General features: G+C 39.1%; 2 protein-coding genes across 2 annotated transcripts; both read left to right on the forward strand.

The window, feature by feature from the left end:
- The first annotated feature begins 274 nt into the window (after positions 1–274).
- Positions 275–2,977, forward strand: LOC126732928 (U-box domain-containing protein 30-like). The gene has a single exon (XM_050436004.1). The coding sequence runs from the start codon at positions 1,041–1,043 to the stop codon at positions 2,385–2,387; it is 1,347 nt and encodes a 448-aa protein (XP_050291961.1). The 5' UTR covers positions 275–1,040; the 3' UTR covers positions 2,388–2,977.
- A 13,159-nt stretch (positions 2,978–16,136) lies between these two features.
- On the forward strand, positions 16,137–17,000 carry LOC126732929 (uncharacterized). The gene has a single exon (XM_050436005.1). It carries the CDS (start codon positions 16,171–16,173, stop codon positions 16,720–16,722), a length of 552 nt encoding a protein of 183 aa, XP_050291962.1. The 5' UTR covers positions 16,137–16,170; the 3' UTR covers positions 16,723–17,000.
- The last annotated feature ends 115 nt before the right edge of the window (positions 17,001–17,115 follow it).

The raw sequence follows: 17,115 nt of genomic DNA on the forward strand, positions 1-17,115 counted from the left end.
AGTACTAATAAACAGAGAAGCGGGAGATTACGGCGACAGATGACATGACTGCACGTGTGGTGCGCGGGTCGAGGGGTCTATTAACCGGCTACAACCCGTTGTTCCCGGTCATCCCCACATTATTCAAAGTTACTATATATTTTTAACTGTGACTGTAAAAAGATTCCTATCTAGCACACACAATAATAGTAGTAGTAATTTTTTTTTTTAAATATAGTAATAATAATATATTTTTTTAGTGAAGGGTTATTGTTTTTTTGAGCAAAACAGGCCAAAAGAGAAGAGCTTGTTGTAGTAGTAGAAGTAGAGAGAGTGAGCAAAGGCTCATCAAAGAGTGAGAGTGTGTAGTGTAGAGGTGGAGCCTTTTTGCCAGGGAATGGCTTTTCTCTCTTCCTTTCTCTATATCTCTCTCTCTCTCATTCACTTTGGCGGTACGGCCTCTCTCATTTTTCTTCTCATAGCTCCTCAATTTTCATGTTTCTATGATCTGGGTCTCACTTATTTTTTCCTCTAAATTTCTACACTACTTGTTAGATTTAAATACAGTGGTCTTTTTTTGTTTTTGTGTAAGAGTGCACTGTTGTTGGTCTTTGGGGAGTGGTCTAAATTTCTTTTTGTTGGCTTTCGCATCTTTATTTGGTAAAAGGGTTGTTGATTGAACCCTTTTGAAGCTTGAACAAGAAGTGAAAGAAGTTTGATTGTATGTTTATGATGTGTTGTGTGTGTGTGTGAGTGTGTGTTATGATGGTAATGATTCTTTTGACCATAGAAAGAGATCAGATAAGGGAAAGTGAAAAGGAACTGTATATGAGTATGTGTGTACACAATAAAGAGAGTATTGTTGCTTGTGATTGTCAATGAGAGGGAATTTTGAGGGTTATTCTCTCTCATTTATTCCCTTTTCTTCACATCTCATGTGCAAGCTAGGTGTAATGTGCCTTGAAGAGTGGTCTTGTTAGTTCAGAGATTTTGGGTGGGAGTTTTGTATATTTAGTTTGGTTTTTAATTTTTTTTTCCTGTTTCAAAAGGGGATTCTGAAAATGCCTATGTTTCAGCCCTCTAGGAGGGATGGGGTTGTTGGGTATGAAGGTGGTGGAGATGGGCATGTTCTAGATCTAGACACTGCTGTCAAAGATGGGGTTTTGGGTGGGGTTGGTGGTGGGGTTGTTGGAGCTGGTGTAGAGAAATTGGATCTGAAGAAGATGATTGAAGAGCTGGACTTATCTGAGGTTCCATCTGTGTTCATTTGCCCAATCTCCCTTGAACCAATGCAAGACCCTGTGACTCTTTGCACGGGCCAAACCTATGAGAGGTCCAACATTCTCAAATGGTTCAGTTTGGGGCACTTCACCTGCCCCACCACAATGCAAGAGCTTTGGGATGAATCCATTACACCCAATAGGACTCTTTACCATCTAATCTACACTTGGTTTTCTCAGAAGTATTTGCTCATGAAGAAGAAATCAGAAGATGTACAGGGACGGGCGTCGGAGCTTCTGGAGACACTAAAGAAGGTGAAGGGTCAAGCAAGAGTTCAAGCCCTCAAGGAACTTCAACGAGTTGTGGCAGCTCATTCCACTGCTAGGAAGACAGTGATTGATGAAGGTGGGGTTGCTGTAATTTCATCATTACTGGGTCCATTTACATCCCATGCTGTTGGTTCAGAAGTCATTGGGATTCTTGTGAATTTGACCCTGGATTCAGAGTCGAAAACGAACTTGATGCAACCTGCGAAGATTTCGTTAATGGTGGATATTCTGAACGAAGGGTGCATTGAGACGAAAATCAATTGTACCCGATTGATCGAAATGCTAATGGAAGAGAAGGATTTCAGGTCAGAGGTTGTTTCAAGTCATAGCCTCTTGGTTGGTTTGATGAGGCTGGTGAAGGATAAGAGACATTCGAATGGAGTCTTGCCCGGACTCAAGGTCCTCAGGACGATATGCCTCCATAAAGAAGTGAGGGCCTTGATTGTGAGCTTAGGGGCTGTTCCTCAATTGGTTGAATTGTTGCCTGCTTTGGATCCTGATTGCTTGGAATCAGCCCTGTTCATCTTGGATGCATTGTCCACTGTACAGGAGGGAAGATTAGCTTTGAAGGAGTGTTCGAATACCATTCCAAATATGGTGAGGCTATTAATGAGGGTTTCAGAGTGCTGTACCCAATATGCTTTGTCAATCTTGTGGTCTGTATGCAAACTTGCCCCTGAAGAATGTTCCTCAGTTGCTGTTGATGCGGGTCTTGCGGCAAAGCTCCTCCTCGTGATTCAAAGTGGTTGCAATCCTGTCTTGAAGCAGCGGTCTGCAGAGCTTTTGAAGCTGTGCAGTCTAAATTATTCGGATACTATCTTCATCTCCAAGTGCAAGCTTACAAGAACAATCCAATGAGTGGAAAATGTTACTCTGTATCACCCACCACCCTTTGAAGCTTTGGGGCAAGGGAGGTAAAGGTCCTGCCACATCTAAGTCTATGGATCTCCGATGAACCCCAAAAAATGCGGTGGGGTTTTGAGGTACATGTTTGCTCTCCTGTACATATTGAAGTATTTCAATTCCAACAATTGATTCAACATAAATGAAGAAGTATGTAGACAGCAACAACCACTGTACAGGGTTCTCCTTGTAGGCAGTGCTCTCGATGGTTTTCAAATAAACCCCGTCAAGAAAATTATAAAACTATGTAATATCTGTATTGGGGGTACACTATTGTAAGAAAGTAAATGCAGTTGTTGGATAAAGATACTTGTTAGGGGAGGAGAAATCGTGGCAAATTTTTGGAGCTTGCAATTGCAATTGTAATTCTTATGTTGTTGCTTTGCTCCATGGCTTCCTTGTATTTCCCTTCAGGGTCTTAGAGACCTCCAATTTTCCTTGCAATTAGTGGGAGTTTTGCTTCTGACCCCGCATGTGTAGAGACTGGAAGTGCCTTTGGCCTTCAAATTTTATTCCATGTACAATGATATCAACCTTTTTATTTCCATTTGGTCTTATTCTGCACTGCTGTGTTTCAGACCTGTGATAGAACAACTCTTTAATTTCAGCCATTACTCTTTTTTCTTTAGGTAACTATAGGTTTACATTGTACTGGTAATGTAAGTCTTACATTATAAACTAAACAAATGACTACAATGTGAATCTTACTTTGCAAATACAATATAAACTAAAAATTTTCCTTTTTCTTTTACTTGTAAATGTTGGTCTTGTTAAATTGTTCATCTCTGATTCTCTGGTAAGCAAATCTGCTAAAAGAGAGCGAAAGATGGATGGTATACAGCTCTTGGCAATCACTATGTGTGCTGGAATTTACTATTTTTGTAGATGACTAGGCGTCTAGTTGCATGGTGTACTTGCTTTTTATCCTGTTGCGGGAAGGGTTGAGGACAGGTCCCATTGTTACCTCTCGCTCGGTCACTGCTAAATGGAAAAGAAAGAAAAGAACGCTGAGAGAGCTGCCTTTCACTGAATAGTGTGTTGAACTGGTATAGCATGTGCCTTCATTTTGTGACTCCAAGTTGTGAGGGAAGTCCTCCCAGTCCACCTATATGCTTCTGCAGAAACATGTGAGACATTTTGTCTAGATTTTAAAGGATACACATGAAAATCAATCAATAGGAGCTTTTTTGTAGTTTTCAACAACATGATTTTAGAAGATATTCTTGTGGATATTTTTCAATGAGGTATATGTTGCATATATCTCCTGTATTCCAAGGGGGTTTTTCTTGAACCCTGATATGGGTGGGTGGGGGCCTTTGGGCTCTTTAATCTCCCCACAGCAGAGACAAAAACACTAGTTGAAGTTTTGACACTTTGGCTCATTGTGCTATTCTTTCCTACACCATTTGCTTCTCTAACTTTAATCATACACATTAATTTAATGGGGAAACAGTAAATTAAGTTTTCCCTCAATTGGTTGGAAGTTAGAAGTTAGAACCTTTGCCTTTCTCTCTCACTCCCCACTATCTGAAAAAAGATTTCCCTCTAATTTGTTGCTTGCGTTTGAAAAGGAACTTGACGCAAAGGAATCCTTAACGTTGGAATCTTTGAATGACAGTCCAGGCCCATATCAGTGTAAAAGCTCTTTTTCTTATTTTTGAAGCCACACAGACCAGAATATTTTTCTTCTTTTTATATTAATATAGCTCATTCTTCCATTTGAGGTGGCTTAAGGCCAATCTTTGAAGATTTGTTCCGTATAGTTTTTCAAATTAGTTTTTCAATGTACCAATAATACATTCTGTGGCTCAGTTTTCCAATCTGGGCTTAGTTTAGTTGAAACTTTCTTTCAAAAAAAAAAATCTACTGCCCGAGTATAAGTATTTGTGAGGGCATAGGAAAAAAGGTCAGGATTTAAGTCTCTAAAAATGAGATTCATACGTATATACATTTAAATTAAATTAGAATAAAAATTATATCATATAAAAAAAAAAAAATCTACCGTTCAAAATTTGAAAAAAAATTAATAAAGAGACAAAAAAACCGTCAAATCAGTGGACCCAGATTGCGTTATGATTTGATGATTGATCATTCGACAACCATGTGATTAGTATGTGGGAATCAGGGATATTCAAACCATTTGCTATTATTTATTGCTTATTAGGATGTTGATAACTTGATATGATCCCTTTATTCGATTTGGGGAATCTTTGATGGCGTAAATTTATGCCTTTGCATGACAATTGAATGAGACATTGTAGGTAAAAAGTGCTCCTATATTTTTCTTTCTTCGATTCTGTCACAGTACTTGTAATGCTGTCACCCTCCAAATAGACACGGGCCCAATCCCCAGGAACCTATTCTTTCAGCAAATTCCTAATCCCATCTCTGACTGGGTTTAAGTTTAAACAATTTTGGTTCATAATTGAACTTGCCACTACAGCTTGAGCTTATGTGCTGCCAACTCATTCATTGTTGATGCTTTTCTGAAAGAATGTTCTAAATTTTGTGCTGCTACACGTCAAGATGAGGTTTGAAACTCTTGTGCTGAGTTTTCTTTTGACTGTTATTGAGGCGTTCCCATGCATAGAGAAACAAATAGACAGATCCAGTTATTGCAAGATTCAGATAAACGCATTCAACAAGTTTGAGCAAGTGATTCTAGCAAGGTTAATAACAACATACCAGAATCAGGAACATCATACGCCTTGTAAATAGTCACGATAACAATTAACAACATTCATATATTTTTCGATTCTTTGAATCAATCCAGCTTCCACAAACACTAACTATGCAATGACAAGACTAACATGTTCCATAAAACTATAAGAACTTTGCGAACTTAATTTATTTGTCTGGCAAAGCAAGATAATTTAACACTGACATAAACCAAGACTAAACAATGAAGTGAGGAAGCAAACAAGTCGAAAAGGGAGAGGAGATAACTTTGGATGATGGGTGATTCATGCTCAAAGAGCTGGTTCGTTCCCTGGCCACCATGTTGGAAGTGAAACTTTTTCGAAGCCGGTGACCTATGAGATCCTAGCATTGGGGTCATCACTTAATTTAATTATAGAAAAAATTAGGAAAAATTCCAAATAAATTTCATAATTAAGCATTTGAAAATTATATTTGTTTCTAGATACACTTTAATAAAAGAAAATGCACGACTTTATTTCCTAATTAAAATTTAGAAAAATAAAGAAAAAAAATTATAAGGATAAGTCTAATATATATCTCTTATTCTAAATATTTAGAGGCTACATTACAAAATAGAAATGTGTTATACTACCACTTCGCCCAATCTAAAACTGGATATTAGACAAATAATTAATTCGAAGCAATGAAGAAAAAAATTGAAAAATAAAAGCCCACATGCATTCATTACTTGCATAATGAAAAACTAAGACTATCAAAGGAAAGGGAGCAAAATGTTAGTCATAACAGCACATTAAAAGATTATAAAAAATAAAATTAAAAAAATTAAAAAAAGAAAAGAAAAAAGAGCATATTAAAAGCAAATATATAAAAGAAAAATGAGTTTACAATATGAACTATACAATGGCATATAGAAAATTGTTAAGGTGCATGAACATATGAAAAGATTAAAAAAACACATCCTAAACGAAATTCATACATGATATATCTAGATGTTATATCTCTAAAAGACATATTATTATCTTTCTAAATTTTAATAAGTATATTAAAATGGTCTAGGTTACTCTTCATATGGGCAAAGAATAAAAAATAAAAAGTAAATAATTAACAATTATTTTATCAAAATATAATGAATGATTTTTGTTCACATAAAGAAAAAAAAAAAAAAACTATGAAGAAAGGGACAATTAATAAAAATGAAAACTTCTATAAAAAAAATAAAAAATAACAATTTTTTTAATGGCTACTGTGGGGTCCAATAATTTACGGGTCCGGCCCACGCGCTTAGGGGAAGCCCACCGGTCTTAAACTGAAGGAGGCCGGGGCCCAAGCTCGAAACTAGGAAACACAAAATAGCCCGAAGGCATAGCCGAGGACGGTTTCGTCCTCGGCAAGCCCAAAATCTCAGGGATAGGAATGGAACATGAGTAAGCTAGAAAGATCAGAAAATATCCTGGGGAAGTTGTCTTTAATACCCTTCCCTGACATGACACTGCCCCTAACAGAGCCGGGATCTTAGGCTTTATGGATCATCTACAGTAATTTTGGGATTAGATTGATGGGACAGATATCTGTCCTGGAAAGATCGACCCTACACGTGGACGAGGGACAACAAACGTAGGCTAGTATAAAAGGAAAGGTAAACTAATAAAGAGGGAGGTCTCCCATCCAGCTTCTAAAAAAGACTTGATGAAAGAGAATGCCTGGAGAATATACGCCGGACAACACCTAAAAACCTACCGACGGGTAACCGAGGACAACACCATCGCTCCTCGGACATGATCCGAGGAGACAAATCCTCCTAGATACAAGATTGATGGGCCTGAATATCCAGCCCAAAGCTCTTTCTCATATCGGATCACCTAAAGTCCGGCTCGAAACGTCCCCCTGTGATCCAACACTGGCCTTTCAAGCCCACTCTCTACAAATACTATTGTGAGGGATCTTCTGCGTGCAAGCCCAACATCGTCGCTGGGCCGTTGAAGATTTTGTGTCCCTACAATTGGCGCCGTCTGTGGGAAAGGCTTGCGCGTTGGCGTAGGAGGTGTTTGAGTCAACTCTCTAGCCAGTTGAGGTTTGTGGGATTCCCTCCATCTCCGGCGACATGCCGTCGTTGCTCCGACCCGAATTTTTGCTAGGGGCTACGCTCTGCAGTGTCAACAGCGCGGACAGCTCTAGGGGCTTCCGGCTTCAGGCCAAATCCCCCCCGCCATGGTCTAGGGGCTGATCTCCAACAAGTAATGGACAGAACCAAGGCCTTGCATGGTCCTCGGACCCAAGCCTATGGGGAAACCAAGTACAAAAAAGAAATCTTACAAGTAATGGACAGAACCAAGGCATTGCATGGTCCTCGGACCCAAGCCTATGGGGAAACCAAGTACAAAAAAGAAATCTTACGAGTAATGGACAGAACCAAGGCCTTGCATGGTCCTCGGACCCAAGCCTATGGGGAAACCAAGTACAAAAAAAAGAAATCTTACGAGTAATGGACAGAACCAAGGCCTTGCATGGTCCTCGGACCCAAGCCTATGGGGAAACCAAGTACAAAAAAAAGAAATCTTACAAGTAATGGACAGAACCAAGGCATTGCATGGTCCTCGGACCCAAGCCTATGGGGAAACCAAGTACAAAAAAGAAATCTTACAAGTAATGGACAGAACCAAGGCCTTGCATGGTCCTCGGACCCAAGCCTATGGGGAAACCAAGTACAAAAAAGAAATCTTACAAGTAATGGACAGAACCAAGGCATTGCATGGTCCTCGGACCCAAGCCTATGGGGAAACCAAGTACAAAAAAGAAATCTTACGAGTAATGGACAGAACCAAGACCTTGCATGGTCCTCGGACCCAAGCCTATGGGGAAACCAAGTACAAAAAAAAGAAATCTTACAAATAATGGACAGAACCAAGGCCTTGCATGGTCCTCGGACCCAAGCCTATGGGAAAACCAAGTACAAAAAAGAAATCTTACAAGTAATGGACAGAACCAAGGCATTGCATGGTCCTCGGACCCAAGCCTATGGGGAAACCAAGTACAAAAAAGAAATCTTACAAGTAATGGACAGAACCAAGGCCTTGCATGGTCCTCGGACCCAAGCCTATGGGGAAACCAAGTACAAAAAAGAAATCTTACAAGTAATGGACAGAACCAAGGCCTTGCATGGTCCTCGGACCCAAGCCTCTGGGGAAACCAACTACTTAAACAGAAGCATACAAGTTTTGGACAGAACCAAGGCCTTGCATGGTCCTCGGACCCAAGCCTCTGGGGAAACCAACTACTTAGAAAGAAGCATACAAGTTTTGGACAGAACCAAGGCATTGCATGGTCCTCGGACTCAAGCCTATGGGGAAACCAAGTACGCAAAAGCGCCATCGGAGTCCCCTAACTCCCAGTCGATTGCTCGCATGGACTATTTATAAATCATCAGCCTTGAACGATATTCACGCGCTTATCACAGAATACCCAACTGATATCCCGGTTAGTTTCTTAAGTTTGATTTATTACAAGTTATCGATATAATGCCTGATAGTACTGACAGACGAGGGTTGATTAGATTATGCTTCAAAGTAGCTTTATCACAAATATTTTCAAAACAACACATACATAGAGCACATTCGTTCGCAAAGTGGTGTTGCCCATTAGACCAACGCTTAAAACATGTAAATCAATTTTCATTTTTATTACGATGAAGAAATAGTACGGTGTACAAACGAAAAGCTGGAATCAGCCTACGTCAAAGCTTACTACATAATCAGGAAAAAGAAAAATACAAGAAAGCTAGAGAAAGCCGAGGAGGTATGTCGAAGGAAAGGTTGGCTACAGCTCCGAGACCTTATTCTTCCCCCGCACCCTTACTTGCCCGTAACTCAGGCAGCTCAAGAGACCCAACTTGAACCTGACACCGTTGAAGAAAAGGTGTAGGGAGTTGGAGGTGGTGGGGCTTTCTCTAAATATACGCCTACCGCAAAGCAGAGGCGCTGATGGAGGAAAACCCTTCTTCTGCCGCACCAAAACTCTGGCATGGACAGAACCTGCTTCGGATTTTGACTAAAAGAGGGAAAGATTCCTTTCCCCCTCGGTGGAGATGGAGTACCCTCCTGAACTTGTGCTTCCTGTGCCCATACCTTACTGTTATAAGCCTCATGAAGGCACGGCGCCTCTGCGGCGGAGGAAGTTCTTTCTTCCCGACCCTCGCTTTCGACATGTTATGCCAAGAAAGGAGAGCTCCGGGTATGGGAAGCGTGATATGGGAGAAAACTAAAAGGCTGGGTGTATATATAAAGCAACCCTCTCTCCCTCCTATTTATTTGAAAAGACAAGATAGTGACAGTCAACTCACGCGGCGTCCCAAGGAGCGCTACAGACAAAGTGGCCTTGGCTCAACTTCCAACGTCAACTGCAGCCAAAAGACTGAAGGAGCCTCGTAAAGGCGCGCCTCGATCTTTGGGGCGTCAGAGAAGTACTGCATGGCCAGAGGTTGCAGAAATATCTCTTAATCCGCGGGTTCATTGAATTCGCGACCCAGGCCCGTTTTGCATAAAGGCCCAGGGACACCCTATTCGGCACCTCGGGAAATGCTTAGTGAAAGGGAAAACCAAGTACTGATGCAGACGTCGGTCTTGGACAGAACCTAAGGCTTGCATGGTCCTCGGACTCAAGCTAAAAGGGAAAACCAAGTACTGATGCAGACGTTGGTCTTGGACAGAACCTAAGGCTTGCATGGTCCTCGGACTCAAGCTAAAAGGGAAAACCAAGTACTGATGCAGACATTGGTCTCGGACAGAACCTAAGGCTTGCATGATCCTCGGACTCAAGCTAAAAGGGAAAACCAAGTACTGATGCAGACATTGGTCTCGGACAGAACCTAAGGCTTGCATGGTCCTCGGACTCAAGCTGAAAGGGAAGACCAAGTACTAATGCAGGCATTGGTCCCGGACAGAACCTAAGCCTTGCATGGTCCTCGGATTCAAGCCTAAAGGGAAAAAGTCAAGTACATAAGATAAAACGCATAAGTCTCGAACAAAACCCAGGTTTTGCAAAGTCCTCGGACTCAGGCTGCTTGGGAAATCAACTGCCCGAATGAAGAAATTTCTCGGCTTAAATACTGGAAAGGGTTAAGTCTCGCGTATCATGAAAATGGCAGAACAACCTAATGATCGTCAACCTAAAGAGGCCATTCATCCGGTGGGTAACACGTCCTCGGACAGATACTTCTTACATCTTATTGAAGCAGTTAATACCCATCACGGCTAATTTTAAGATAAGTCTCACTCCTCACTGGTCGGATTGCTATGTTGAAAAATAATTTTGTTAAAGTCATTGTAGCATCTTTTTATCAACGATTACTTTGGCCTTATTTATTATCGATTGAAATGCTATACTATTATGTCGAGCAGCGCTTTCACATTTGTTAAAATATATAAACAAGACATACGAAATAGAATAACAATAACTTTTATTAATATGAAAAATTGTTACAACGTACAAGGAAGGGCTTAAACGAGCCTATACAAAAAATGAACTGCTAAAACAGTAACAACATCCGTAACACAAGTAAACCATCAGGTGTCTTCTGAATTCGCCTTCAAAGTCTTTCTGAAATCTATGCCTCAGTACTGCTCATATCAGGAGAAGATCCTTATACAAAAATAATGAAGGACAAGGAAGAAGAATTGGAACACATGGAAGCACTTCAGCAAGCTCTTGTTGCTGAAGAATGCAAGGGAAAAAGAAGATGGAGGACATGAGCGGGAAGGAGGAGAAGAAGAGGGAAGCAATGAAAAGAAAGTAAAAGGAGCAAAAGAGGGAGAAGGGGAGCCTTGTTAGGTATGCTCATGAGAGAGCAGATGGAGATGACAAGGGAGGTTTTCGACTCAGTCACACCAGAAATGGGGTATGACGAGTCCCTGCTTCGGATTTTGGCTAAAAGAATGGGGAGGCGAATCTTAAGCCTCCGCCACCCTTGCCCCGACCGAGCCATCTCGAGTTTTGTTAGGACATGGCGTCTCTGGGAAAGGAAGGATTTGTTCATGGTGGATTATTATGAGATAAGTATTATTAAATGGGGAATAACCGGATGGAGGAAGTGGATTCTGGGAAGAACGTGAAGGATTCGAACATGAAAAGGTCACCCTCAGTCTTCTCTCTTTATATAGGGAACGAAGAGGAGGGTATGTGACACATTCAGATCCCCAGGGAAATCCAGAGTATAACGCGCCGTTTCGTTCTCCCACACCATCAGTAAACCGATGCGTCTGGGAGGCCTCGTAAATGGGAAGGCATTAAAGACACGCTGCAGATAACCACGCGGCATAACGGCAACGTGCGCAAATCCCGGAAAAACGGCTCGTAGACCGTTGCGTTCCTTGGGGAGGGAAAGAGTCGCCAGTGTTGATCAAGATCCGAAGAAAGTGAGCGGTAATAAGAGCTTGACATCATCAAAATCCACCTGTCCTACCATGATGTTGGACAGCAGGATTTTGAGGGGCTAATGTGGGGTCCAATAATTTACGGGTCCGGCCCACGCGCTTAGGGGAAGCCCACCGGTCTTAAACTGAAGGAGGCCGGGGCCCAAGCTCGAAACTAGGAAACACAAAATAGCCCGAAGGCATAGCCGAGGACGGTTTCGTCCTCGGCAGGCCCAAAATCTCAGGGATAGGAATGGAACATGAGTAAGCTAGAAAGATCAGAAAATATCCTGGGGAAGTTGTCTTTAATACCCTTCCCTGACATGACACTGCCCCTAACAGAGCCGGGATCTTAGGCTTTATGGATCATCTACAGTAATTTTGGGATTAGATTGATGGGACAGATATCTGTCCTAGAAAGATCGACCCTACACGTGGACGAGGGACAACAAACGTAGGCTAGTATAAAAGGAAAGGCAAACTAATAAAGAGGGGGGTCTCCCATCCAGCTTCTAAAAAAGACTTGATGAAAGAGAATGCCTGGAGAATATACGCCGGACAACACCTAAAAACCTACCGACGGGTAACCGAGGACAACACCATCGCTCCTCGGACATGATCCGAGGAGACAAATCCTCCTAGATACAAGATTGATGGGCCTGAATATCCAGCCCAAAGCTCTTTCTCATATCGGCTCACCTAAAGTCCGGCTCGAAACGTCCCCCTGTGATCCAACGCTGGCCTTTCAAGCCCACTCTCTACAAATACTATTGTGAGGGATCTTCCGCGTGCAAGCCCAACATCGTCACTGGGCCGTTGAAGATTTTGTGTCCCTACAGCTACGTAAGCTAATTGTTTTTTAAGAGCAACTACATCAGTGTAAAATTGTGCAAAATACAAAAAATGGCTAATTTTACACATTTTAACCAAAAAAAACATTTACATCAGTACTTGTAAAATTGTGCATATATATAACAATGTTACAGTAACCGTGCATATATGCACGGTTATTGTTGCTTTGCATACTAATATTTTATTAATTTCACATTTCGCTCCTCTCTCTCTCTCTCTCTCTCTCTCTCTCTCTCTCTCTCTCTCTCTCTCTCTCTCTCTCTCTCTCTCTCTCTCTCTCTCTCTGCAAAAACAACACATCTTCTCTCTCTCATCATCTTCTTCTTAATCTGATACACACATTCTCACAGACACAAAATCAAAAATCAACCACAAAAATCAAAAATCAACCACACCCACACACAGACATGCCAACAAAGACAGAAAGAGTGGATTGGCGATTGTAAATCGGTGCTTGTGGATCGGCAAGTATTGGTGCTTGAATTGAGACCGTGAATGGAGAGAAGAGTTTTAGATAAGCGTGAGTGGAGAGATAGAGTTTGAGATAAATAATTAAAAAAAAATGAGGAAAATGATTATTTAAATAAAATAGAAAAAGTAAGGGTATGTTCGGTAATTATTTTTTCTCCTTATTTTCTGTTTCCAAAAACAATTTTCTATTTTTGAAACTAAAAAACTTGTTTGGCAACTCAAAATGGACAGAAAACAAAAACTGTTCTCGAAACTCAATTTGTGAAGAAAACTGAAAACATGCAAAATATTATTTTCAGTTTCTAATTTTCAAAAGTCAATGAAAATACGCGTTTAATTTAATAAATCTATCTCATTTAATGAGTTAGTATTAGAGTTCAAATCTTAGTAACAACATATTTTAGTATTTTCTATTTTTTAAAAAAAAAAAACTATCTTTTTAATTTCAACTAACCAAACATGTTTTTTATTTAAAAAATGTAAGAATTTTTTTTCTTTATATTTCCAAAAACAAGTTTTTAAAAATAGAAAACAAAAACTGTTACCAAACATAATCTAAGTTTTTTTTTGCAAGATAGATAGGAATTTTGTACTAGCTAATGCGGTTGCTCTAAGAGCTTTTGATTCAGTTGGCATATGTATAAATTCATTGCATTAATTCAATATTTTTTGGGGAAACCAACTCAAATTTTTGAATGACAAATTTAAAATTCAAATACTATAAAAAAAAAATTTTTAATTTTAAATTCAAAATGTGGCTCTGCGACTCTGCCATTAATTAGGGGAATTCTCCACGGGCTAAAAATATAGGGTCGAGTTAGTAGCAGTCTAAAGCCCAACCCATAAAGCCCAACTTAAACTCTATAAACCCAGGATTGCCCATCCAGGCCTCCATAGCCCATAAAATCTCTGTTATGACTAATGAATGATGAACTCTATGAAATTTTTTTTTCTGGGTAAAAAAAAAATAATAATTAATTAATTAAATTAAATTAAATTCCCCACAAAAAAGGCAAAGTCTATAGGGCACGTGACCGTGATTCGTGATTCGTTCACGGGAGGTAGAAGCCAGGCACTGTAAATCACGCGCTTCCTTGATTAGCTCGAGGGAGACATGCAACTTGCACAATATTAGCACGTTAAACATAAACAGTACCTTAAAAAAATCAAAAAATATCAAGTTGCAAATTTTTGACCAGTATGGCGGAAAAGAAAACACAAACCTTAAAAAAAACAAAATGAAGAAAAAAAGAACTCTTAGAAAAAATGAATACGAAAAAGGGTGCAAAATTTTGACCGATAGTTCTTAGTTTCTTATTTTGGAAAAAAACTAAGTCTGTCCTCACCAAAAGAAAAGAAAAGAAAAGAAAAGAAGATAGCCCTATATTGAGAGTACAATAATAATGCTTATAATTGCTTTGACGCCAGAGCTTTTTCTAAGAAATAATTGCACTTTACAAGATCCTATACAATTGCGTATAAGTGATAGTTTGGTATTTTCGGAGTATGGAGAATAGTGTTTATTTATCTTACATTCATGATAGGATTTACTCATTAAATTCATGGTGAGATTTATTATGAATGTAAGAAAAGTAAGCTCAATTTATCCATAGAGTACCTAAGAATTTTTCCAATTAGGTAGTTGATGTATAAGTCTAAACTATGGTAACACTTATAAGTTCATTTCTTTAGCTTTCATTTTTCACAACATGATTTTGCTCCTATAAGTTGACTTTTTATTTTTTGCCAAATATTTTGTTTTTGCAAAAATATTTATTCAAAAAAATTTGTTCAAACTTATTTAATTATGTAGCACTTTTTTAAAATTAAGTGAAACTCAAGTTTGCCAAACTCAAATTTGACTTATCTTGATTTTTTTTTTTTTAGTTATATAGCATTTTTTTGTCATTATGTTTGGAACTCAAGTTTCACTTGAAATTGACTTTGCTAAACTTGAATTCCAAAAATGTGCTATATAACTAAATAAGTTGGGAGGGTTTCACAATAAATTTTTTTAACAAAAACAGAATAGTTGGCACACAAAAAAAGCCGCCATATGTTTCTCAGGAAATCATGAGCGCATTCAGCTGCACTTTGTTGACTCAAAACCTGTCTCTAAGTTTCCTTCAAATACCATTTATAAGCTTAAAACTCCTAAGTAAAAATTCTCCTAGTTAATTCCCATTTTTTCTTGATCCCCGATCGCAATAGATTGCGTGTGCAGGCCTCATAAGTCATGAGGATTGGTTTATCCTTAGGTTGAGCAACAACAACTACTCTCGCATTAACTCTCTTTTTCATTCTTTTCAAATTGCTCTGCCATAAGTATTTGACAATATTGTTTCTCAAAAAACAAAAAAAGTATTATGACAATATTCTTCCATAAATGCTCACACGAACTGTTACATCAACCATTAAGAGGATGCAAAGGGCAAGTTGTAAAAGTCTTGGTTGAGTTCAGACTTCAGATGGAGTTTGAAACCAAAAACTCATCTATAGATTCTATACCATACACTTCATTGACAATTTAGTAGAAAATTTGGAACACAGTACTGATGCCTGTGTTATTAGGTATACCGTATACGAGAAAGAGACAATAATGCATCCAGTCTAAAATAACTATTTATGTTCATACAAAGAGAAGCTAATCCAAATGGTATCTTCAACTATCAAAATCATTAAGATCTTGCAGTAAATTAAAAGGGAAGCTAATCCAATTGGTCAAAGATAAAAACAACAATTTAGAAGGGCGCGTGTGGCATTTCTAGGAGTTCTAAGTAGGGCCACATAAAAGCAGGACGACTAAGTTGCTCACAAATAATTATATATGAGGCGGCTAGTTGTGACTCCCACCAGATACCACCTTCTCCAATTACCATTAAATATATTAACAATGCTGAATACCCCTCTGTGAATCCCAAAGAACACTAATTTAATCAAACAATGAATTTATTTATGCCTAGTTGGCTAGTTGCTATGTGCTAGCTAACTAATTAAGCTTCTCTAATTAAAAAACACTAATTAATCCTCTCAATAATGAGCACATATGACTGAACATAAAAGATCAGAAAAAGAAAGAAAGGAAATTATGAAAGGTCATATATGTATATGTCTTAAAAAAAGAGGGTCAAACCCCATGCGTTCGACCACATTGCATGTATGTGTGTCATCGCAGATTCCGCCGACGGCTGAAGACAAAACAAAGTTTGAATTTTTCACAAAGGGCTTCACAAAAGTCGTAATCTTTTCTTTTATCTCATGCTCACTTGCCTTGAATCTTTCCTCAAACCATCTATATATAGAAGGTAGAACTTTCATTCATTTTCATTTCTCTTTCTCACAAACCAAATATGGAAGCTTATTCTTCTTCTTCGTCCTCTTCCACTTATCTGTCACAAAAATTTCAAGAAACAAAGAGTGCAAAACTCCCACACCCCTTTAATTCCTCACTCCATACGGTTAAAAAGACACCCACAAAGCCATGGAAGAAGCCTGTGGCTCCACTTCCACCAACACCACCTAGAATATACAAGGTAGACCCTATCAACTTCAGGGACCTTGTTCAAAAGCTCACTGGTGCAACCGAGTTTCAGTCTAAGCAGCGTCTTCAAAGCGTTGCGCCTCCACCACTCAACGTTGCCAATTCCACGCAACCATTAATGTATAACAGAAACATTTCTGTGCCTCCACAACTCCACTATTCCACATCGAAACCACCATTGTCTGCAGTAGAGTACCAGGACTTAACATCTCGGGAAATGAAACCCCAGAAAATATCTGATAGTGAAGAGGCTGCGTTTTCGCTTGGGATGAGTCTGTCGCCTTCTTCCCTTAATTGGTGTTCTTACCCTCTTATGAGTCCAGGAACTCTTTCCAGTTTGGAACAAAGCACGGTTCTTTAGTACTTTTTTCTCTTAGACTCTGTGTGTATATATATATTATATTATATATATATATATATACCAGTGTCACTCCACTGCTTTAATATACAAAGCAGTCTGGTTTTACTTCCCTTTGTTCTTTCTGCAATGCATAAATTACAATTTCGATCACAACCTCTTTCTTTTATCATGTATATGGTTGAACTCGTTATCGTTCACCTTCTCTTTGCCAGCAATAATATAAATATTGTTCAGCCAAGACAAAGATAATCTAGAGTTACATTTTTTATTTACTAGTACTACATTTTTGTTTATATTAAAATTCATTGGAAGCAATATAATATTCATGAATGTAGGTGAAATTCATTGGCGTGTGAGAACTTTCATATAGTTTCTTGCATCATTATTAGCTGA

The sequence above is a fragment of the Quercus robur genome, chromosome 6 (genome assembly GCF_932294415.1).
Source record: "Quercus robur chromosome 6, dhQueRobu3.1, whole genome shotgun sequence".
NCBI lineage: Eukaryota > Viridiplantae > Streptophyta > Magnoliopsida > Fagales > Fagaceae > Quercus > Quercus robur.

Coding starts and splice junctions, on each gene's coding strand:
- LOC126732928 (XM_050436004.1), top strand. CDS start 1,041: ATGCCTATGTTTCAGCCCTCTAGGAGGGATGGGGTTGTTGGGTATGAA.
- LOC126732929 (XM_050436005.1), top strand. CDS start 16,171: ATGGAAGCTTATTCTTCTTCTTCGTCCTCTTCCACTTATCTGTCACAA.